Genomic DNA, 26,273 nt, shown 5'->3' with positions numbered 1-26,273 from the left:
GCCAAATTTCACAGTCCAGTATCTTAAAAAACTTTACAACCAGAGCAAGGAATGGTACCCCTTTTCCATTAGGTGTACAAAAGGAAGTACTACAAAAGATGAACACATGGATGTAAATTCATGTATAAACATTATGGCTCAGTGATTTCAAACAGAATGGGAACTAGCTGACAACCTTTCCAAATTTTGGAATAATATCAGATACTAAGCCCTTCAGGATTACATCTTTATGAACTAGCAGAAGTGAAAAACACTAAAGAACTATGAAAAAATCTGTTTACATCTGCAGAAAATAATGTCAGCATATTGAATTACCAGTCCTTATAAAATCTGTTACAAAATTCTAGGGAATGCAGCCCTGTCATTTCAAAACAGGAACGACAGTCTGAATTCAGCAAAATCTGAGAAATTAGAAACAGATCAGGGATTAATTTGAGATTTGCTTCACTACATATTTTCTATTGTAATGGGTCAACAAAACAAGCAGGCAATTCAGACAATCTGGATGGTGTTAGTGCACATAAAAATTAAGGTTCACATTAAAAAATGCCTCTACTTGTGCAAATCAACTGCCTTCCATATGTTGAGGCAATTTGAATGCCAATTACAGTAATTGTAGAATCCTACCCTCTCTCTCATACGGAAAAAGACTCATCCTTTCACTGTTGTTAAAAACATGGATATAATAGCAAAAACTCCTGCAACAGTTCCAGCAAATAGTCAACAATTGTTTCTCCTGTCACTATCTAATGGTCCCAACAATAAGATGTAAAAAAGATGTACCAAAAAATGTATCTTCATATCATCAAATAGTTTGGGTTGGAAGGGACCTTTAAAGGTCAGCTAGTCCAACCCCCCTGCAATGAGCACGGACACCTTCAGTGAGATCAGGTTGCTCAAAGCCTTGTCCAACACATTCTAATTTCCCCAGATCTCAGAACGAGCAATTGTAGCAATCAAGGCTCTATTGCTCTGGCAGCATGACCCCACCTCAGCAGTGACAGGGGCCATATCCTGCGGTCCTTGAATAAACCTTGAATGTTCCCAGGGATGGGGCATCTACCACCTCTCTGGGCAACCTGTGCCAGTATTTACAAAATATATGATTTACATCTTCCATAAGTAGCCCTTTAAAATGGCGAAGTCAGAAATATAATTGCACCAAGGATGGAAAGAGAGTGATTATGACACCTGTTTTCCACTAGTATATCAGGACTTGGTTTTACTGTCCCAGAAAGATGCCCATTTTCACGATACTGTGAGGCACGCTTATAATTTGTTTTGCTACCATATTCACTTATACCAGGGGTCCTCAAACTTTTTAACCAGGGGGCCGGCGCGCGGATGCAGTGGCAGGCAGCCATCTGCGGCTGCTTGGTTTCCCCCCCAATCCCCGGCGGGGGCGGGGCAGGGGGGTCTGTAAATACCGGGGGCCGGATTGAGGACCCTCGGGGGCTGTATCCGGCCCACGGGCTGTAGTTTGAGGACCCCTCACTTATACCATATAGCACCATTCTGACTTTATATGCATGTTATGATGGCATAAGCACCTATTCTTTGCCGGAGCAGAAAATCTTATATAACTGAGGATTTGCCTTAAACTTGCCCATTAACCACCTCATTATGCTACCTCTGAGCTTTTCTCTGCATTTCAACTGCCCATAGAAAACCTGCTTTTGGCAGTATGTTGTCCAACATAAGAACTAGGTCTGGCATAACTGGGCATCCTGTAATCCTGCTTCATTGCTGACAATGTGACAGCAATGTAGGATTGCAGCATTCAAGGTAACATCCTGTAGTTTTATGGCAGCAAGGGCATGAAAGTAGTGTGTTGGAAATGGTTTGGATGCTTGATGTGGAGACCATAAACAGTCCAAGTTTTGTAGCCTTACAAAGAGTGGCAACAACTAATGCACAATAGATGTTTACTTTTATTTGAATCCAGATGTCTCTTATTTCAGACATGCTGCTTTAATGTCCTAAATACTGTATTGGCTTTTGCTGTTCCCTGCATGACTTCGCTATTAACTGTGGCATTTTGGAAAAAGTATGTTGCTGAAGTAGCATTGCTGTTCTCACAAATTTCAGTAGTGTATTGTCAGTGCAGACTACTGCCTCAGGCTATTTTCCACCACAGCAAGGTTAGAGCAGGACCTCTTTTTCCTCTATGCTAATGGTCTGGCCAAACCACTTGGCAGAGGGGCTGAAACAGTCAATAATATGTAGTCTGCTTACATATATATGAATAACCAATACTCAGTCATCAGCAAAGAGCAAGTAACACAAGTCAGCAGATATGGGACCTCTGATTTAATGTTCAGGTTAAACATTCTGGCATCTATATGGTATTGAATGTGGTTACCTTTCCTGTTGACTCAACAAAGTAAATGTTAATCAGAAGCGGCAAAGGATGCAATCTGTTTCATGACCTCTTTGACAGCAAAGCTTTCTGGGAGTCCATCCTGATCGAGAACCTTCATCATGTGAAGCACGGAGAATATTCCCAGTCCTTTTCAGACTGCTGAATTTGCACTAGAGCCTCCACACCCTTCCAAAGGCAATAGTGTTGAAAACCACACACAGGGTTGTAATTCTGTTCCCTATGCTTTGAATTTACCTGGCTACAAAAATCTCTTTAACAGTGTCTGTAACTACCTCCTGCTCTGACAGACAGATGTGCGATAACCACATGATTTTTAGAAAAGTTGTCCCTCCTGCAATGTCTGTCTGCATACCCTTCTGGCCAGGATCTTTCCAGAAATAGAGTGGTTCACACAAACCTTCCCATCAGAGCAGAAAGCAGTTTGTGCTCCTAAACTTCAGAGCCCTTGTCTCCTTACACAGCTGACAAAGCATCAATCTCTGTATTCGAGTGATTTGGCAGCAGTGCCAATCAACCATACTGACTTGCTCTGCAACACATTTGACAGTGTTTGGAAAGTGCTACTATGCTTGGCAATGCTGCTCCTTGTTTCTAGATGACTAGCTGTAGAACTTCACTTAGCATGCTGTCAGAGATGACAAGCAAATGGTTTAATAAACCCTTGTAATGTTCAAGACAATGAGGTGGAACTTCTTTTCATTTAGTTAAAAGCATTTGATTACATACAGAGAAACACAGTGATGCTGATTTTAGGGCCATAAATGGTTTTCATAAAAATCAATAAGCACATTCCTGATTTAGATGTTGCTGAAGTCCTTCTGTGTTCCTTGGGCATCATTCTTTTCTGAGATAAATTCCTGCTTGTCCTTCCTGTCCAGGTAAACCGTGAGCAGCTTTATTGCTCAAAAGCATGCCAAGATGCTGACCCTTCACTTAGAGCAGGTAACTTACCAACATTCATTCTCTAATATTTAAATGGAATCCTCTACCTAAATTCTTACTTTTAAAATTCTTATTCTGTAGGAATTCTTTAAGGTTCTTAAGATTTCAATCTGCTTATAGCATCTGCACAAAATAATCTGTTAATTATCTAGGCCAAAAGACATATCGAACCATTTCAAAATCAAGAAAAGCTAATATTTATTATATCTTTGCCCTCAAAATTTCGTCATTCCAATGGCTGATTTTTTTAAAAACACTGAAACATACCTATCATTACCATTTCCTCTTAAAAACTTATGAATTTTAAAATAGCCAACTTTCAGAACCAAACTGAATTTAATAAGAATATTTGCATGTAATAAACTTATTCATTAAGCCATGTATTTAAAAATAAAGTTCTTTAGTAAAGCAATTAGATTTACTCATTTTATTTACTAGATTTACTCATCCATGAAACTTTTCTTTTCAAAAGCAGTCAACTACTCTTTCAAAACATAGTAATAAACCTGAAATCCTGAAGACTTAGGAAAGGGGCTAGAAACTGGAAAATACTTCTGATCAAAATTATCTTCAGATATAGTTAAAAAAAATGATTCAGCTCAGGCCATGTCTTAAACATAAAAAAATACTAGGTAATTCAGAGTTTTTTACTGTTACTCTGAGATACCCCTTATTTCTTAGACATGCCAAGCAACAAGGAGAAAAGGGTACTTCTCTTTGGTGCCTTATAATACAGAATGGGAAACACGTCCTCTGAAAATTGTTGTCCCATGCATATCAATCAGGTAGCTTCACCTAATAAATTATGTTGTTACCTTGAATTCCTTTTTACTCAAATCAAATTTCTGTAATTGAATTCCATGACTTTGTTACTCTCTGCACATATACAGAAATACCCACATTATAGGTTTTGTGTCTGGAAATATGGAGGTGTTCCTCAGCAAACTGCTTTTTTTACAACCATCATCAAATATTCCATCAAAAGATCATTCAATTTTTTACTTACAACCAAAGGTATCACTTATCGGAACTAGCAGATGTGGTTGCTCAGTGAGCTACTGCAATTTCACATACAAAAGAGGAAAATATGCCATGCTAATATCCTGTTGCCACCTTTGGAAAGCTCAGCAAGTCAGTTAACATCTCCTCTCTGTGAGATAAAAGACGTTACGCAAAAGACCACTGAAGTTTAAACATATTAATAGCTTTTTCCTGTGAATGAGTGAAAAGATAGATGTGACTTAGGCAACTCTTGCATTCTTCTCTGAATTTATATTGCCACTTAGGCCTCCAGTGCCTATTATGATGGTATGGCTAAAAGACCTTGTAGGAGCATTGATCCAAACATAAAAACAACATAAGAGAAAGTTTGTTTCATATACATTTAACATCTGACATCTTCCCTTCATTTGTGCATTAATCAGTAGCAGACATATTTGAGCATCCTGCTACAGGAGGTGATTTGACTTTCACAAATTTCCCTAAAGCAGAAACATCATCAGGAACAATTTCAAGGAAATAATTATGGTCTAGACAGATTTACGACTTCTAAAGACCTAATCCAAAGCACATTAATGTCAGTGGAAGGACTTCCATTGACATCAAAGGCCTTTGGATCAATCCCCAACTGCTGTGGGAATGAATTCAGAGCAATAATGATGGTGGACTAAATGCACACTTGCAGTTGAAATGTTACCACCCAGACCTTTTTATTCCTCAAATCAGATTAAAAAGTCATTTTCTGCTATTTCACAATTACTTCCAGATGCGCATCATCTCAAATGGCATTTTCATCCATCTGTATGAACCAAACGTGCACAGAGACACAGAGGTTCTACACTGCCTGAACTAATCATACAAATGAAAACCACAAGGGAAAATAATTTTGGAGGTGATGAAGTTCATGTTTTAAATGCAGAATGAGAAACCTTGGACTTCATTTATTCCTTCCAACTACTCTGGGACAGAGCTGCCAGGCCCACCACTTCTTTATTTACTGCCACAGTAGATTACTTCTAATTAAATTTTCAGTATTTTTCTCTGGTCTCCTAAACAAAACAAAAGAATACATGTAAATCAGCATTAGCCCCAAACTTGGCAGCCTAAAAACTGTCAGAAATGTCAGCTTCATATACTCACTGCTTAATAACAGCTCTGCTGTCCCTTCTGTCCTCTTAAATGTCTATTTACATGCTAAATAATTTGAAGCATCACTCTTCTCTGACCATGTTAATCTAGTTTCATTCCCTCAGCAGTTGATAACATTTTAGACTGTAAAATGAAATGCCAATGTTGTGTGCAAGTGGAAAGCCATTCAGAATTTTACACAGTCAAAGTCGACTCCAAGATGTGACTGATCAGTCACCAACATCGTGTGTTACTCTGAAGTACATGCTATAGAAACTGTGCATCTTTTACACACTCCTGTGTCAATACTTTTCTTGGGCAGGTTACGTTATCATGTATTCACCGTTACATGAGAATGTTATGGATTGGTTGAACTTTGCCTTCCCAAATCACTTTTCAGGAAGTTTGAGAACTTTCTTTAGGAAATTATATGTAACACGTTTTTGTCAAAAACCCACATTTTCTAGCATAATGCCTTCTTCCCATTCCTAATGGAAATCTGACCTATTACCTCAGCCCCTGTACTCTTCTCTGCACTTCAGAAAACGACTTTTTTCTCCTTCTTCAGTTACTATGTGTGGGAAGCCAGATTATTATTGACTGGGTAAAGCTACTACCTAGACTCGAAAAATAATGAGGTAGAGAAAGTTAACTGTTTGTTGTTGGTTGTTTTTTTGTTTTTTTTTTTTAAATTGATACTGATCACTGGTTACTAAGAGGATCTGAATGGGAAGGGAATTCAGGTTGACAGAGGAAGGCAATATTGGTTAAAAGTATCCAAGGAATAACTGTGACAAGCAGTTATTTTTAACCTGGTTTCCTCAAGAATCAAAGCTTATGTGAACAGACTGTGTATATGTGTGCAACTTTCATACCCTCTCGCCACATTAAATAACTTGGGATGCTCTTGGCCAATTCAGTCCAATCTGCAGAAGGGCAAAGTCACAATGCCATTAAACTATTACAAGCTTTGTGCAACTGGGTGTCCAGATAAAGAAGGAATCCTATTATTACACTAAAACAGGGCCATCAAAGAATCACTCTGACATTCATCCTTCAGCTGCAAGTATGCAGGAACTGTTCAGGAGACTACTTTTTAATATGGTGCTGTTCCAATATTCGCTTCCATGAAGAATTTACTCTGTGTATTTTAATATACTAGACATTAGTAAGCATCTCAGCTTACTCTAAAAACATTTTTTCAAAACGCACCAAAAGCAGCAACATACTTTAGTCATGATTTGGCACGATCTCTTAGATGAGTTCACACTTCAGTGCATTTTGTTACCAAAAGTGCATGAGAAGATTGCACCTGGAGTACACAGACTGGAAAGTATGAGTGCTTCAATTAAAATTTGCTGACTTTCATTACCTTGACACCAATAAACAAACTATTCCATCAGTTCTCAAAAGTAGAAGGCAACCCATGGGAATGATATGTTCAAAACCCCTTAAGCATTAAAATACATTTAAATTATGTTAATAGGGAACTGTCCAAGCAAACAAAAAATTAGTCAGGGAAATAATGCATCTAAGAAAGTTAAGTTATCAAGGTTATGCTTTCAAGGACATGAACTTCTCAAGCACCAAACCATGACATTACTACCATATCTTTTTCTATCTTTACATCTTAGCGGTGTGAATATATGTAGTAGATAACACCAGACCCTTGAATAAGACAAAAATGAGAGAATACCTTTGCTGGTAATACTGAACTTCACTACCAGGGAAATTTCTTCTTGCTTTTACATGCGCCTTTAATGTTGTTACCTCACCCCCTTCCCTGCCAGGTCTTTATGGTTTTTAATGCCTTTTCAACGTGTTCATGACAAGATTCAGTTTGGCCAGCTGTAGGCTGCTTCAGGTCACAGAAGATGACACAGAACTACACACTACTTTTATAACTGAATACATAGTTTAGACAATTCGCTGGATTTTAAAAGGTTATGTTTGCTTTACTGGGATGCATTAGGTAAGGTAAGACAGTCCTCTTTTCCCTTATGAATATATTACAAATGTAACCAGATGTCTCCTAGGTCAAAGCAAACGTACACGCTATGAAAAAACGCCAGCATAACCAGATGAACACATACATAAACCAATATATGCAGTATACTTTTCTTCAAGCACAACAAATTGTGGTATTATTTTTACAATGAAAACATGGGAGAAAATTTCAGTATCAGGTTTTAAAAAATTATTCAGAATACCAGTATAACTCGTTTAAAAGACATGAATGTATCTCTATGACTTTGAAGCGATGATGTCCTATTAAATGCATTCCTTCAGAGCAACAGAAAGCATTTGCTCCTAATGTTGCCTCCCTCCACATTTCCCACCTATCAATTAAAATAAAGTTAGAGAAAATATTTCAGGTTTTAGTTCCAAATTCAAGGAGTATAGCACTGATACATCAGGCAATGCAGTTACTTCAGGAAAGCCCGTCTTTAGCCAGAGTGGTAAAGACAAGATTTATGGCACGGTGGTAAGAAACCGGCTACTCATTTCCCCCTTCCTTCAGACTACAGCCACTGGAGTGAACTTGACTGTTACAGCAGAGGAAGGCATACAAACAATCACCCACGGGACTATTGCTCTTGTGAACATTACTTCGAGATCAATGGACTGAGTATAGTTAAGTAAAAAATTATTTCCTCATAAGCCAGGTGAATTCCTTCCCTGTTTGGTTATTACTATGCAGAAAATTTATGATGAGAGACCACTGCTTTCCACTTCCTCATTCCTGTAATATTTTAAGTAATTTCTGAGCCTTTCAAGACTCTCCCTTGACTCAAATCCTAGCAATACAGGCTTGTGGTACATAAATATTTGTTTATGCAAATATATTTTAATTCAAACATTTAATCTTGCCAGGTAAACATAAGGAAGATAATGCTGATGTACTTTTCACAGAAGACTTAGCTCACGGTTTTAAGTTCCGTTTTTTTATTAGCTTACCTCACTTGACGAAAATGTTAACACATCTTGAGAACTACATTTTATTTTCTGGTTTCTCAAGAAAACGTTTGGTTGCTACTACCTCATTAGAGGCATCAGCTTTTAATTGGAACAAGTTTTAAATTGAAAGAAGCAATTGAAAAAATGGTGCTGATGTGCCACTGCAGTCTTTAAATGCCTGCTTGCTCATATCTAAAGTTGTTTTTACACTGAATATCAACATGCAATTAGAAAGAGACAATGTAAGTAGTGCTGGGCCTCTGCAGAGTACCCTTTCAGCATTTGTAAGCTCCCTTCTTGTTTATGCTGCCAGAGACTATCAAACAACTCTCATGATGACACAATCAAGCAACCAAAATGAATGGCTACAACTACAGTCAAAGCAAGAGATAACAACAAGCAGAACAACTAAGTCCTAATTTCAAGATGAAACAGCATATTTGAGTGAGTGGTATGTGATTAACCTGCTGTATGTAGGGTCAATATGATTTATTCTCACAGCTATGCAGTCAGCCTTAGCCCTGGGCCTTGCTTGCTATCAAAGACACGTGCCTTCCTCAAATCATCCCTCCCCTATGTCTAGCTAACATTCAGAGCTCTTAGGAAAATTAACTGTCATGTCCTTCATTTAAATTATTTCCACTTCTGCTTGGAAATAATTGTTAGGATAACAGACGGTTTAACCAAGTGTGCTTTCTAGTCTCAAGTCCATCTATCCGCCACCTGCAACGCTCCAGCAGCCTAAAACAGAGCTTGAAAATGACAGGGGAACAAAAAAAGCTTTACTTATTTTGTCCAAATTCTAAGTATTGCTAGAACAGTACTCTCTTAGCCAAATATCAAAGAATAAAAGGCAGTAGCCCATTACATTATAAGACAATCAAATGGTTCAAAATAGAGGGATTGTACTGGCTTTGGTTCAGACATTTAATAGAAATGCCACATTTCATCAGAAAAACTACTTTGCATGAAGGGATGAACCTCTTACCTTTTGTAGCTATTCGGACACACTGAGTTTTGGTTTCCTGTTGAGAGCAAAGTAAAGAAACCAGTCAGACCAGATTGCTTTTTCTTGTCCTCCCCGCTCCATAAATTCATCTAGATCTGCTGATCAGCTGGGGCAACCCAACAAGGTGGCTCAGGGCTCTGGGTTTAGCAGGGGTGGAGGCTGTGTGATTTTGCCTTTAAAAAAGCTGGATGAAACCTAGATATTGGTCTGTACTACCCAGGATAACAATGAGGAGAAAAAGTGCAGGACAGCCCAAATGCAGAAAAATTTCAGATTATTCAAATCAAATGGGAAGCATGCCATTAGAATGCAGACAGAGGGTGTACTGGAAGAAAAGGGGAGGACTGCTGCTCCTATTTATGTCACGGCACAGAAATCCTGAGCTAGTTGAGCTCCAACAGCACTGTGCAGCAAAGAAGGTACATTTGCTCAGCACTGTCTCCAAACTTATCTCTTGCTGCATCCTGACAGTCTTGAACAGTCACCTGAAGCACATCAGCAATGCGCTCCCTCATGCTTCTGAGCGTGGAATGAGCACCAAAGCCGCTCAGGTATCCCTTCACACGTGACGCACACAGATAAACCTACATAATCTGCCCAGGTAAGACAGTGATTTGACAGTGATGTGCTTCAGAAGGAGTCGCACAAGCAAAGCCAATTTACATGTATTTTACTCCCCCCATCCCCCAAGCTCCTTCAGAAGTTTGGTCAGCAATTGAAAGAAATGAACAGAAAAATGACTTGGTTAGGCACAGTTTGGACATCTTGAACAGACGAGGGTCAGTCATAAATAGTTTTTCTGACCTTTTTGTACAATGTGCAGTCATTTTAAAGGCAAACATATTGAAACAGCATAAGGTTGCATGAGAGGATGCAGCTGCTGTTGTATTAATTAGATCACTCTAAACAATATTAGAATATAATTAGAAAATATAATAATGACAGTTTCATTTTTAAAATATGCTCCCTCTAGTCCTGCACCCACCAGCACGCCATCCCCAAATATATCCCCTGGGATCTCTCTCCTCCTGAAGATTCCCGAGCAACCTGTAAAATATGTCGATGCTATTTTGTAAACACAGCTTGTAAAGAATGAGCAAAGCTGTGAGTTGAGGCTTCCCATAAGTGTTCCATGAGGACAATTTTTCAAATTAAATGAAAGCTTCACAAAGTTTATCGATATAATCTTACCTAATTAGCATTCTCCCCAGTTACCGGTTTTACTTCTCCACTTTCATATTCAAAATGTCTGTGAGGATCACAAAGTAACCCTCAACCCAACCCTACAGTGTATTTCAGAGCATACTTAACTTTCCCTCGACTATTTTGGTGGTCCCACTAGTTTATAGTAAAACACCTGTTTAAATATTCTGCAGCTCAGAGGTTCTCTTACAACCATGAGATCTCTGTTCCAGCAGAATGCAGTGTAGTCCTCCCAAAACTTCCCCCAAAATCCCTCTAGGAACAGAAATTTGATCCAAAGTTTTAAATCATACCAGAAAAAAACACTGTAGGATTAAACTCTCTCACAAACTGAAATCAAGGTAAAGTAAAAAACAATGTGTTCTACCCTCAACTACTTATCTGTCAAAATGTAAAAGCTAAATTAAAGATGTATTTTTCTATTTAATATTTTTATTTTACTTTTCCCTCCCACTTATTTCTTTGGGTATGAAACAAATTTCCTTACAATTTAGTCTGCTGGAAGCCAACAAAAGCAAAAGGAATTATTTGTAGCAGGTGACGGAAATATGAATGAGTGCCTAGCAGTTACATTTATTTTGCTTTGTTTGCTTCATAGCAGTCTTTAGATAAGAACTAAAAAGAGGGAATGGGCCCTTCATCAGAAAAAGCATCCAGTTCTCAAGCAGCTCCAATGCAGTTTCATTAGCTCCTGCTTTGTCCCCATTCAGACTCGATGCATATGCAATTTTCAAAACCATAGGTAGAAGGTGAGATTTTCTTCAAAAGGCTCTAAGGCAAGGCTACCTGTTCGCTAGGATTTGTTTACTCACTGCAGAGACCCAAATGTAAGGAAGGGTAAACAGCTTCTGCTCCTTTCTGATGGCTCTGGTTCATCTCAGCATCTATCAGACTGTCCTTTCTGGTTCCTTTCTGACCTGACTGAACATTTTGTATGGACACTCCTACAGACATAATCCTGCAATTTCCTTCCATTTTCTAAACTAGAAATCAAAATTTTAAATGTTTAAACATCTGAATCATCTGTGTCTACCACGTTTTCCCTCCTCACTGAACATTTCCCCGTCCCTCATTTTTCATTTGGAAGAGGAAGATCCACTCAAGAGCAACAGCACAGGACTTGCAGAGCCACAGTTCTTCCCACCTGGAACCTTCCTCCCTGGTGCTTTTCCCTCTTTCATATGCATACAGAGCCAGCAGCAGTAGTCAGTGATGGAGTTAAAAATGAAACACCAAGGAGGTAATAAAGGTGACCGAGACCCATACTTCTACTACTGCACAGCAGTGGAGCAAGCCTGAGGTCCACCTTTACACAAGGGCTCTGGTAAACACAGCACGGGCCTGGGGTTACTTTTGCTCAAGCAAACTTTTGTTTTTTATTCAACGTTCAGTGTGAGAGTCTCAAAAAGTTTGGGATGTTTTTTTATTAGCCTGCTGAGCAGCCCGCATTCTGTTTATCCTACGGTAATTTAATCTTCTGAAGTGTACAAGTACTGAGAACTGGGGAAAGGACTGTGGATGTTATTTACTGAGGAGGCAGAGTCACAGCACTGAAATTACTTTGCTCAGACAATTACTACGAGATGTATTGAACTCTCATCTAGTAGCAGTTACTATGATACAAGGGCGGTGTGAAATGTGAATGGCGTACTGCCATGCTGTCACAGCATGGAAGGCATCACAGCCATGCCATTGCCAACATCCACTACATCCAACCCCGACAGTCCTAATTGTCACCATGGCCACGTCTTTGACTCCTTCCAGGAAAAAGGTGTGGTTGGCACTTACCTTCTCGACGCTGCTCATGGCCTGGAAATAGATGTTGTAGCCTTTCCGAGGAGCCAGTGGCGGGTTCCAGAAACCCTGGTATGTCCTGTTGTCACCCACAGTAAAGGGGGCTGGCTCCGGCAGGTTTCCTGGGGGCAGCTCAGCAGCAAAGTAATACGGTGACCCTCCGCTAAGAGCGGTCTGATAGGTGACAGGGATTTGGTAGCACTCCATGGCACCTGTTTCTCGCTTTGTTCGGTGTGGATGCAGCTCCTCAACAACAATCTGGTAAGCACTAGAGACAAATGAAAACCAGCATAACTTTGAAGTCACCTGCTAGGGTCAAATCTCTAGTCTCATAAAAATATGAACCCAATTGCAATTCTTAACAAGAAAACAAAGAAAAGAAAAAAAGGAAAAGACAGCAAATGCATGGATGTAGTGAAGAAACAAAGGCTTGAAATACAGCAAAGCTATCTAATTCAGCCACTGGAAAGAAGCAGCACCCATTTTTTTCAGGAAAAACAAACAATACAAACCTATACACAATCTAACTATTATTATTTTTCCCCCCAGGCTTTTTTCTTTTGACAAAACACAGGAATGGATCTGACTTTAAACTACAATAAATTAAACTCTTGGCTAATCGGAAGCATCTGAAGTTAGCGTTTTCCTTGAAATGGTATTAGAGAAAGCTGAGCTTCAAGGCCCAATGTAATGACTGCCTCCAGGCTGTGCTTGAAGCACCAATTTGCAGTTGTCATATCATTAGAGACAGAATGTGCTGACAGGCTTCTCCACCTCTTGACCTTGCTGTGGCTTCTATCTTGGCTCAGAGCTATGCAGATCTAAAGTACAAGTGACATGCTGTAATACAAGCACAGATGGACAGAAATCTGTCCATTCCACTAAAATAGACTGCCTCATTCCTCTACAGTTGTCAATGATAGAACATTACAAATTGCTGAAGCAGATGGCATTTGGCCTATTAAAACCCTATCCCAACCTCCCAATACCTCTCTTGAAATGGTCCATGGCTTGGTCACTTTTCAAAATCACCTGCTCAAAATAGAACAGGTAATTATAATTCTTCTTTCTCCTTTAGGGGAACTACCTAACTGCAGGATGCTACCAACTCATTATCAGCTTCCTCTGCTCTGCAGAAGTACAGAACTTACATACTGAGAGCAGGATGCAACTCTTCGGTTTATAAAAAAAAGAGAGTTTTTTAAGTTTTAAGAACTATATGTATGCATATGCATGTATACACACACATGTTTACATGTACACAATTTTTCGTTTATATGCAGATACGTTTCATGACCTTATGAAAGGTTAGCAAAAAAATATGCCTATGCATATAAGCAAGACCTGAAGTTATTCAACTAGACTGGCAGAATTGCCTGTCTTGATTTCATTTTAAAGCTTTCTGAACAGAAAAAGTAAAATTGAATGGAGCTCTTGAAGAGCCATTGCATTGCTGCAGGGACTTCAAAAGGCAAAGACAAAGACAATCCTCCTTCTTTCAGAACTTATGGGGCAGCTTTAAAACATTTTCTCTGCAACTACTACCCAGAAAACACAGTAACTGTATTGGCAGAGATGAAGTACGATACTGGGGAAAAGAAGAAAGGAGAGATGAAAAAATACAAAATTGGTTTCACATTTTTCTTGAGCTGAACAAAAAAGTTAGCATCCCCTTTTCCTAGCACCTAAATACTTGAGGAAAGCCTCTTCCCTTTCAAAGTGTCCAAGAGGAATATACAAAGTCACCTCATTTTTGAAACTCCAGGTAAAAAGAAGAATGTAAACAACAAAAATGATGAGTTAGTTCCAGGGATCTCTGTTTCTCGTAAACCATCTGTGAACTGAGCTTGGTTATAAATCACCTTCTGTGGCAAACTCTGTTTATTAATCATGTCCAGTTAACGTGACCTGCACCAACAAATCACTTCCACAAGACCCCTGTGCACCCAGAATCTTTCTTTATGCTTCACAATTAATGTACTAGCAAAAAACCCTAAAAGCATCGATATTTTACAAACTTGAAAGGATATAAAAATATTTAAAATAATTTTTGTTTATACTGTCCCAAGGGATGAAATTACTATGGGCACTCATTCCCCACCCGCGGTGTGGCCCTGGCCCCAGGCAGGGTTAACCCCACCACTCCTGAGCTGGGCAGCCAACCACAGAGACTGGGTCTCTGCTCCCTCCATCCTGCAGTCTTCTCTCACGAGCTGCCAAAGGACTGTGACCGACACAAGTTCTGCTCTCCAAAGTGCCAGGAAAGCAGGAAGCTTGTCATCCATGACACCCTGCCATCTAAGGAGAAGAAAGCCAGCAGGGAGAGCAGAAGGATAATGCAACGCCTGCAACCATCCTCTAGAACAGCACAATTTGTCACCCAGCTCACAAGCTGAGTCCACCACAGTTATCAAATTAACTCCCCTCTACCCCATGTTATAGAAGAAGAGGTAAATGAGGTATCTATTTTTTAAGGCACATATCTTTTGTAAGGGTCAAGTCTCTCTGAAGACAAAATCAACCAAAAATCAAAGGTTAATAGCATGAGAGTTAAATATTAGGAAAGTCTCTTCTCATAGTATTCTTTAAAAACACAGTAATTTTTGAATGTAATATAAAAGGTAAGGCAAAATTTTAAGCATATCACAATAAAATGTGACAGTTCTGAAAAATTTTCAAATACACTAATTTGCATAAAATGTGCTTTCAAAATAAATGCTTTTTGGGCCCCTACATCTGAAAAGCTACAAAATGTGGCAATAAGAAACAGATACACACATTGTAGCCATCTGCATTTATACAATTACTTTTAGCTAAAGAAAAAATAGCAAATAACAGAAAATCTTTAGTCTCCAACGAGGTTCTATTTCTTATAGACATATATTTATTTATATATAATTTTTCACAAAGTATTTTTTAAAATAAAAGATGTGCCTCCTACCCACTTTGGAAAGGGGATCTGGCAGTATTTTTTGTGCAACATTATAGGCTAACAAGACACGGAGGAAGACAGTCATTTACCTCTGGGCCCTTTGTGATACCATCTGTTTAAACCCATTTACGGAACAACATAGAGGCTCCACAGCAGCACTGTTACTCTATGTACACATAATAGCATTCGGAAAGGACACCCAGCTGTAAGATGTGAACAAAGCAGCAAAAGTTAAATTTGCAACTTGTTAAGCAGGGTGTTCACTGGCTGCAAATGTGGTTTGGTATCAGGCCATAAGTGACAAATTAAAGACTATGTACTCTGCTTATCCTTGCATTTTTACATATTACTAATCCTAGTTTCAATTATCTTATGTTTTCTGCACGTTTTTTATGTAATGGTGGGAATTCAATTACTGAGAGAGCCTTCTTGTGACCAGAGCTGACGGAATTCCTGCAATAGCAATTTTTTTCCAGTCTTCGCATACAACGAAGTAGTAATAAAAGAGAGAAATAAATAGAGAGGAGTGAAAAACCTAGATGACAATATCCCTTCTCCCTGACAACTAAAATAAATTCTAAGCTATTCTGAAGTGTAATACAAATTTCAGAACCTGCTACGTAAGTCATCAGGATCATAAAGGCCAAACAGTTGCCTAAGACAGCCAGGTAAGCAGACAAAGTGTTGAAGATAGCAGGTGAAGAGCTCCTCAGCTAATATTTTGCATGAAGAAATTACTTTTCAGGTCTGAAAATATTTTTTATGTTTTGTTTTGTTTTTTGTTTGGTTGGTTTTTACCTAAGAAACCATCACAGTACCTCCCTATTGACCAAGACAATCATAAACAGCCAAAGGAGGCACGTGCCAACAGATCTGCCTTTTCACCTCTCCCTAAAAATTCAGGCTCCCAGAGAGGTATGGCAGTCATGAACATGTTGTTCATACTTCAGTGCTATTCTGACTAGGCTGCAATACCAGCTAGAGATTTCCTTCTATACATCTCGTGGAGACACAGAGTCCTCTGACAGGTGCCAGCTGGACTGACAGCCCAAGTCACAAACCCAGCTCTTGGAATTCTGACTGACAACGAAGTCTTAGCTGCTCCCTGCCATGTTTCACTTAATTATCCTTGTTGCAAACCAAAACCAACCTGATTTTGCATATGGCAGTATAAGAAAAACAATTTAGCAGTCAAATAAAATAAATTTTATCATTAAAAAGTTGTCTATGCCGATTCTGACATATGCTCTCTCTAATCCTCATCTGCAGTAGGATTTCAAAAACAAGACTGTTTTGCTGGTGCTCAGTTAGGATCCTTCAGAAAAACTACAGTAACAAATCACATCTCCCAGTGAATCACTGAAGCACCGTCGATTCTACTGACTGGGATCTCAGCCATGAGGTTGATGGTGACACGGTATGCGCTTCACAGTGAGCCCGAGCCATCCAGCCCTGTCTTCCTCTGCATTTCTAGTTTGCAATTTGGTTTAAAACTCCAGGAGGCCATAAAGAATGCTAGAGATTATACAATAACACTTGACAGGGAAGATATGATTAGAATCATGTTTAAATTGTGATGACTATGGCATCCAGTGTCTTAAAGAAATGATTGACAGCCACATGTAGATTATACTTGAGTTAAGGAACACCTGTTTCCTGGGGGTGTGCGCTGATGGAGAGGCTGATCATAGTAAAATTCTGTTTGTAAAAGCAAAAGAGTATCAGACTAAGTTGTCTTCTTTGTTTGTGTTTTGTTTGTTTTTAAATCATGGATCTACTGCTATTAATTAAAATTATTTTTTTGACCATCGACAGCTCCAGGGATTAGAGGACTGGGTGCAAACAGACTTTTTCAAAAAGAAAATTGTATTCTTCAGTGTCAGGCTAAGGGACAGCATTTGAACATCTGTTCTACTCAATCACAGCTGCAGGCATGGTGATGCATTTTTTCCCACCTACATTGTAACATTCATTACGGCAGCAAGCCAGCTTGCAGCAGAAACACAACTGCAGCATGGAAGGAGCGAAGCTTCACTAAAACACATCATAACGTTTAGCGGAATGCATTCAGTCAATTCAGAATTTCAGTGTGCTACATTTATCTCTCCTATTAAGAAGCTGCTGAAAAATACCTGACTGCAATACACATAACTTTGGGAAAGGGAACAGGACCCTGTCTTCTGCATTCCCCTGGAGAATGCTCCTCACTCCCATTAAAGAATAAAACACCTGGTTCGTTTTAAGAATAAAACCCAGCTTTCCGGTCATGGTGAAGGACTTATTTCCTTGGCCTCTAGATGTTAGAAATTTAATGAAATCTCTTAGGTTTTAGAAATCAATTAAAGTGGAGTGGGAAGGTGGGAGACAGGAAGCCAGACATACACTTTTTTGAGAACATACTGAAACAATAGTTACTAATACTTTATCAAACTGTCCCTATCAAACTGTCTATTAACATTTAGTACATACATCCTTTTTGCCACCTTCATAGGCCACAGTGGCAAGCTCATGCCATAGAACTGAGGATGCTGTAAGGAAAACTGAGAGAATAAATGTGAGGGGTGCGGTGCAGATCTACTCCACAGCAAGTTACTCACTTGCCAGTACAGTGCAGAGGAACAAGAGCTCCCTGAGCTAGCTACCAGTAATCCTCTAGCCACATCCCATCACACTACCAGTTCACGGAAGAGAACCCCCAGGAGAGAATCCCAGCATGTGAGACTGACCCCCGTCAGGGTCAGTGGCAGGACCCTGCTGCTGTCTACATGGATGTAGCTGCCCTGTGACAGCTGCTGTAAAGCAGATGTGCACCACTGTCAGCAGATCCCAGTGGTGTCTGGCAGGCGTGCTCTGGGCCAGCCTACGCGTCAGCCTCCTTGGGGGACCAAGCACAAACTGAAAGGATTTGGCATGGATTAGATGAGAGATGGGTATCACATTTCTCCAACAGGGAGCTTTGAGCATGGCCAGCAGCAGGATGCCTGGAAGGCTTTAAAAGCACCTGCAAAGGTGTATAGTGAGGTTAAGCACCTGAATAACTTGGGAGCATTTTCAGATCACAGGTCTGGCTTCTACTGTATTAATTCAACAAACCCCCTATTTTAGGAATCCATGTCTTGTACTAAATGTAGTCCTGTACATTTTACCACTCTTCACACCCCAAAAAATCCAAAATTTTCTCCAGGGCAATCATTCAGAAACTAATGATATATGGGGGTACAATTTTATTTGTGAATATAAACCATTAATATCTCCTATAAAGGGGACAAATCTGGATTCTATGACGGAAGATAAATAAATAATTAGATCATATCAATCATAAGGGTAACTATGTGATAAGCATATATAAATGCTTATAGGTACGTGACTCATCCCCACAACATCCATGTCAAACATACATTCCTCTTAATGGAAACAGGCTTAAATAATAGTTATTTTTTCTCTACTTTTTGGGCTCGGGTATATTACTTGACATCAGCTGAGCCACTGTAACTGACCTAATGTAGCACAGAAAGAAATGCATTAGCTCGTATTTCTCTAAAATATCACAAGGCTAAGTGCATGAAAACGTTCTGATGCTCAGCAGCTAATTAACCACCAACTAGTCAACCCTGTCCCTGAATATTGCTGATGCAGCCACATCATTAAAACACAAATGGAAGAAAATAATATCACAGAATTTTTGCACTAACAAGTGAAGAGCAGGATGTGGACTAATCTTTGCAAACAGAATTAAATTATCTCTTGATGGAGAGCAAAAAGGGAAAGACCCCTTCAAGTTAACATAAATGAAACATTTTAATATGATTATGGGACATGCCAAATAAAATTTAATAGCTTGCTACATGATTTCTAGTAAGAAGCACTCTGAGAGGAAAAAGGTCAAATAGTTTGTATTCATCACTATTATTCTCCCATTTCCTCTGAGCTTCCAATTTTCCAATCATACATATATGCTATAGAATAGCTGATTTGAAGCACTGGAGAGGAAGAGTTATTTTCAAATCCACTTTCTGACAAACAACTCTCAAACTCTTATTTCAAAGACACTATGAGAAAGTAAAATGAAATCATAACGGACAGGAGGTGGTCCTTGGGACCCTAAATCAAACAGGACAGACAGCTGGATGATTCAGGTCATGACTACCATTAAAAAACCACAAAACAAAACCACAATAAAATAAACCAAAGATTATTTTCTTTTTAATTACAGATCTATTGGCAAGCTCAGTCTAGCTAAGAGAAACAGTAGCAATGTCAAATGAATATCGCTTGCAAATTAACAGCTCTATGAGCTGCGAGATGGCATATAATCAACTCTAAAACATCTTCTTGATTTTTTGTTAATTTTGGGTTTTGGGTTTTTGTTGTTTTGTTTTTTACCTGATAGGTGCACCTTTGGCCTGTGCCGGTCTCAAGAGTACAGTTATTGTAGTAGCAGTTTCATTGAGAGATGCATCAACTCCTTCGTAGTCCGGTAAAGTGGGAGCTGATTAATGTTTAGTGAGAAGGAAAAGAACGAGAAACAAATCAGTGAAAACATTCTGAATATTCATGAGATTGTGGCTGCTTGCAGTATAGTACAAACCCACAATCTTCATCAGCTACATGAGTCTGTCTGAATGATTTTCCAGTCAGGCACAATCTTTTACCAGAGCATCAATGGAACTTCAATAGAAATTGGTAACTCCACCCCTAACTGCTCCCCCTCAAATCATGATACCTATCAAGTTAAACAGGTTTATTCAAGAAGGACAGAAATAGAGGGAGGAGGTGACTGCCAAGAAACCCTAAGACTACAAAAACCCATTTTGGCTTTGCTTTTTCGACCTTACAACTATATTCACCATCTTGAAGACCCAACCTCTACTACCTCTATTCTTCCTCCTCTAACAATTTAAGAACCTTCCACATTTCCTTTTAAACATAATGAGAGACCTTGCCAATACTAATGATGGTGCAGGAAAATTGGGTTTGGATAGACATACATCTGTGGGCTAGAACTGGATAGGAGAGTCTATTCCCATGTCCATTCCTCCTTCCATTTCTAAAAACGGATGGCCAAGCTGCTCATTAATCAGTTTCTGAACAACAGTAGTTTTCAGCCCAGGGTATTAAGAAAATACAAAATCTAAGTCAAAACTATATGAAGTTCAGGAACTGATTCACTACTGGACTGGCTGTCAGGCCTTCATGGCAGCAATGTTTGTTGTGGGTTGGATGCCTGGTGGTGGCGATTGCTTCAACCACCCCACTTCAGTCTGCTGCCACAAACCTGTCACAGTCCTCACTGGAATACTGTTGCTGACTTCAACTCTAGTGCAAAGAAAGAAAAAGGATTTTCTGTGATTCAGAAAATAGTAATTCCTGTTAATTACTAATCTTTAAGCTTGAAAACTATCTGTGTGGGATTTTTTTATATGTGGCTGTACCTTTATAAAATCATTAATGACGCCTGTATATTTCAAAATGTACTTTCACAATAAAGATGTTTCCTAGCAGGATGTCAATCATTTAAGTGGCAATAATTTTACAAGAATATATCAATTGAAGGACACTGTAAGATTCATCCTAGATCCTAGATGAATGCAAAAATTGCTCTTATTTCTGGAAATATTATTTTATAGAAATAATGTTCATTTAATGTTCATTTATAAATTACTGTTTACACCATATTCCACAGGATTACAGCAACCACTTGTAAGCTTGGTTAAAAGGAATAATTTCACTCCATTAAAATAAAGCTAGCATTTCCTGAAACATAGGCATTGCTTCGTACAAAGTATCAGTTATGCTGAGCAAAACTAGACAACAATTCAGCATAAAGCAAGATGAAAAAAAACCACAGAACACCAGGCGGAATTTCAGACACAAGAGGTGTCACAGCCTGCCTTTAAGCTATCCCAGTATTAACTGTGTTTTGCCAACTAAGAGACCCATACTGTGTATAGAAAGTGTGGTAGACTGGATTCTGGGTGAAATTCCCAGAATTTCTGGGTGGAAAAAGAGGACATATCTGAAGAAGCTTGAACACACTGTAGTCCTAAATAATCCGGACACGTTGAGGTACTTATTTCTCAAAATATTGAAATGTCCGGGGGGTAGACATACTAGCAAGATATTACATAGTTACACCTTTTTTTTCCTCCTGCAAAGAAGTTAGAAGACAAGAATGCAAGTGCTACATCACCTTTATCCCTGAAAATTTATGAACTGGAATTTCTAGTGAAAGGACCTTAAATCAACCTGAGTAAAATATTAGACTTAAAAACAACCTCATATTTAGGCAAACAGAATGGGACATGTCGGTTGGGGGTTTTTGGCGGTTTGGTTGGTTTTTTTTGAAGGGGCTGCGGTATGAGCAGTGCTAGTGCTTATGTGCTGGAATGGAATTCAACCAATTGTTCCAGTTAACTATGACTACAGCGTTTCATTTGCTACATAATTCAAAGAGTTTTGCCTTGAATTCATGCATATTTTGATTTATGTGCACATTTTTGAGAATGGGGTGAGGAGAATGTGTGAGTAGGTCTCCATAGAAATGGTAGGTGCATTCCAAATATACTTTTAACTTCCCTTTACAGGACAATTTAAGTTTCATTATGGCAGATAATAAGGAAAATAGCTTGCTTGGTGCTTTTTAAATTTCTAAATGACTGATTTCTTTGATCTCCGCCAAGCTCTGAAGTCGCCATGTCATAAAATCAGCAGCCTCTCTAGATATAGCATCAACTTATCTTCTGCTACCAACTGTATAAGCTACTATCTTATCTTTCAACATTAATACTGAAATTTAAGAAAATAAAAATACTAAAGCATTCCATTTGATGTTACTTTCTTCTAGAGTTTGCAGTGCATTATTAAGACAAATACTGTCAATCTTGGTGCATTGCAGTAAGTGAAGAAAGGCACAAGAAAGCAGACCTATATGAATCTGGCAAAAGAAATTCACACTTGCTCTCAACCACTCCAATTCTGTTATAGCTAAGTGATGTCACCTTGAGTAAGTCAGTTAATTTTCTGCATCTGCCTTTAGTAATCTGCAAAACAAATACAGTACTTAGTGACCTATAGAGTGCTGTAAGGCTTAATTAGTTAAGGTTTATACAGCACTTCAAAACCTTTTGATGAAAGTACAAGATTACACAAAACCAAACAGTTAACAACTACAGGTATGCAATTTCCACCTCATGCAAGGATTTACCCCTGAGTTTATGCTACTGTTTGGCAAATACACTCAAAAGCATTTTCAGTAATAGTTTCACAACATGATAGGATTTTTTTTTTTTTTTTTGGGGGGGGGGGGGGTTCTTTCCCATTTCATGATTTTCCAAGTTTAAAAAAAAAAAAATTGAAAAAACATTCCTGCCCTTTTAATTTTTTGCAGTTGTTGTTTTGTTGGTTTTACCTGAGATGTTGGTTGTTACATTGATTGTGGTTGCTGGTCCAAACCCTTTAACAGTGCTTGCACGTATAAAGAACTGGTAAGTAGTACCAGGATGCAAGTGTGAGAAGACGTGGTGCGTGCTGTTCCACAGCTTCGACACGGTTTGTGGAGGCCCTGCGACTGGAACTGCAGGATCAAACGACCGTATACTGCTATAGCTGACCTGTGAAAACAATTATTTTTGTAACAATTGTTACAGGTTTTGGCACTAGGGTATTAGATTAGCTTGACTGGAAAGGAAACAAAAGACACATGCTCATCTAGTTACCCAGTTATCTTGGCGATACCATGAGGACTTGATGTGTATTATGGTATATATATATTATTACATATATATATATATTATTAAAAGGCTATTCAGGTGCTCTTCACCTCTCTTTCTTTGTGATTTTAGTTCACATATGGAAAACGTCACTATTCAATTTAAAGGTAGGGCTCCCCCACCATCCTCCCCATCTCCACCAAAACCATTTATTTTTAATTTTCTGTAATACATTACCCTTTCCTCTTCTAAAGTTCATATTCAAATGCTGTCCAAACCGAACTAATATATTTAAAGCCAGCAACGATATCTTAATGTACTGGGTTTGATTGGGATGGAGTTAATTTTCTTCATAGCAGCTTGTATAGTGCTGTGTTTTATTAGATTTGTGATTAAAACACAAAAGCTCACACATTTGCCCTTTCGATTCTCCCCCCATCCCACTGCAGGGGAGTGAGCAAGTCGCTGGGTGGGGCTCAGCTGCCCACCAGGGTTAACCCACACTATTTAAAGAACTTTTTTAGTGTTAACTAGATAAAAAATACTGGTTTCAGGGGTTTTGTTTGCTTAGTTGGTTTGTCTTTGTCCTATAATTCACTATAGCACACAAAATTATACCCTCTGTTCCTTTAAAAAAGGAGTGCTGGAGAGGGTGGCATTTGTTCCTAAATCAGCCTTTGTTTCCTGCCAACCTCCTGGGGAGGTCCCCAGAAAGCTCTTATATTAAATACATTTTAAACAGAATATGTATGGAGGTTTCCTTGAAGGGTGATATCTAAAGATCTGACAAAGCTAAAAAACACTGCTCCAAATTTAAATAACTGCCTTACTTTTCATGTAACCTCTACTTCCAACAAGGAAGATTTCATAGATCATGGCTGTCATGGCCTTGGAAGGGTGTATAGTAATGATGCAAGGTTTTTAAAACTAGCACCTCCCATGTGGACTGCAGTATTGTTATGCTCCTGCAGTATTGTTATACTCGCATGCCAAAGCCACTTGACAGGGCCAACCAGCCAACAACATACACATCACAATTATGATTTTTGATATCTAATCAATACACAAAACCTTGTGTGCTGTAAATGAAAGCAGCATATAATTGAATAGCTGCCTACAGAGGCTAAATATTCACCATCAACCACCCCTCTTGCCGTACTTCCCTTGCCCTACCCTATGCTTGTTACCTGCTTAATAATTACCTCATACTGAGTGATGATGCCATTTGGATCCACAGGTTCCTTCCAGTTGAGGAAGATCTTATCTTCAAAAGGAGTGCCTTTCACTGACTTGGCAGGTATAGGGCCTGGCACTACAAACAAAATAAAACTTTTAAAAATATGAAATTCAAGAGACAGAAAAATTAAAGAAATGACAGAACAACCCATTAAAACCAAAAGGGAGCACCGGTCTACTTTTATTAATATTCATTTCCATGCAAAAGGCAGTAGTACAGAGTATGAAAAAGCACTTCAAAGTGTATTTTGTCATTCACAGTGCAAAGAGAGCATGAAGTTGAAACGTTACCCTCACATACGGTTTTCAAAACTTCACGCAAAGTCAAATTGTCTCATAATATAGCCAGGGGAAACAGTTCAAGCTAGACTCTGACTTCAGGGAACATCACTGAACTCTGTAATAAGCCTATCTTAGGACAAGGACTACATGGTTTTAAAATCCTTTTAAAATGAAAAATCAAAGGCAAGGAAGAGCCTCTGTTATACAGCATCTTCCAAACGAGATACATGCTTACAAAATAGTTTTCAGTCACCCCTTCTCATGATTTGTTGTTTCAAAATAAATCCTCATTTAAAGAGGGGGCTGGGCACAGAGCGAACACACCAGCTCAGCTGCCACTTCTTTCCGCCACCGACGTCTTGTTGCTGCAGAGGGATCAAAACTGCTCACTTCAAATCTTTCCAATAAGAGACATTTTCAGACTTTGAACTGAACCACACTGAGATGAACCTACTTTCTTATTTGAAATGGAACCAATATCCCTGGTGTAATAACAAGTCTGAAGCGCCACCTCAGGCCTCTTTACCTGAATGATTCACAGTACCTGGTAATCCCATCAACAGCAGGCAGGAGCGCTTAGTTATCTCCCATTTCAGCTTACAAGATATTTTTGCCTACATATACAGTTCCTTTTTAATCACAGCAGTTCACCTAGATGTGAACACGTACATGCTGAAAGAAGAGGATGAGGATAAGAGAGTGCCTGAAGAAACCCTAAATCCAAAGAAATACCCTCCTCCTTCAAAAAGCCAAAGTTGCCTAAATCTGCAGTCTCTCAAGCTGAAATGTTACTTCTACTTAATGTATTGACATTTATTTCTCTCCCTTCTTAATCAGCCCGTTTTCTTCAACGCAACTTTCTGTGAATCTCATGCATGACATTTCTTGGGTATTCATTACCAAAGCAGACTAAAGTTTTACAAAAAGTAAAAACAAATTAAAATCTGCTGGATCAAAGGAAGTGCCAGGCACTGTGCTAGCAGCACCAAGAAGTGAGTGGTTTGTCCCAACAGTGGGATATATTTCCATCTACATGGAAGCTATAAATGACGGTCTGACCCTTGGTACAAACAACACAATTTGGCATAATAAATTCATGGAGTCAAAAAAGCAAGTAAACTGTCAGACAGAGTTTCACAGAAACTGCTCATCCACCCTCAGGGGTCAGTATGGGACTGGTGCTGTTTAACATCTTTGTTGGTGACACAGACAGTGTGATTGAGCGCACCCTCAGCAAGTTTGCCAACAACACCAAGCTGCGTGGTGTGGTCAACACTGGAGGGAAGGGGTGCCATCAAGAGGGACCTTGACAGGCTTGAGAGGTGGGTCCACGTGAATCTCCTGAAGTTCAACAAAGCCAAGTGCAAGGTCCTGCATGCGGGTCAGGGCAATCCCAAGCACAAATACAGGATGGGCAGAGAATGTACTGAGAGCAGCCTGAGGAGAAGGACTTGGGGGTGTTGGTGGACGAGAAGCTCAACATGACCCAGCAACATGTGCTTGCAAGCTCATAAAGCCAACTGTACCCTGGGCTGCATCAGAAGAAGCGTGACCAGCAGGCTGAGGGAGGTGATTTTTGCCCTATACTCCACTCTCATGATATCCCACCCGGAGTACTATGTCCAGGTACGGGGGGCTCAACACAAGAATGACACGGACCTGTCGGAGTGAGTCTAGAGGAGGACCATAAAGATGACC

The 26,273-nt window shown here is 39.2% G+C and overlaps 1 protein-coding gene across 6 annotated transcripts in view; it reads right to left on the bottom strand.

The window, feature by feature from the left end:
- PTPRK (protein tyrosine phosphatase receptor type K) overlaps positions 1-26,273 on the bottom strand; it is a 412,555-nt gene that overhangs the window by 58,789 nt on the left and 327,493 nt on the right. For all 6 annotated transcript variants that reach the window (XM_055713989.1, XM_055713991.1, XM_055713990.1 and 3 more), the window contains exons 9-13: positions 24,260-24,369; positions 22,757-22,958; positions 19,732-19,837; positions 12,411-12,684; positions 9,399-9,435 (exon numbers count right to left, since the gene is read on the bottom strand). In XM_055713989.1, the coding sequence (XP_055569964.1) occupies positions 9,399-9,435; positions 12,411-12,684; positions 19,732-19,837; positions 22,757-22,958; positions 24,260-24,369 (729 nt within the window). The remainder of the gene's footprint in view (positions 1-9,398; positions 9,436-12,410; positions 12,685-19,731; positions 19,838-22,756; positions 22,959-24,259; positions 24,370-26,273) is intronic.

The sequence above is a fragment of the Falco cherrug genome, chromosome 6, assembly GCF_023634085.1.
Source record: "Falco cherrug isolate bFalChe1 chromosome 6, bFalChe1.pri, whole genome shotgun sequence".
NCBI lineage: Eukaryota > Metazoa > Chordata > Aves > Falconiformes > Falconidae > Falco > Falco cherrug.
This window is presented reverse-complemented; position numbering and strand designations above follow the sequence as displayed.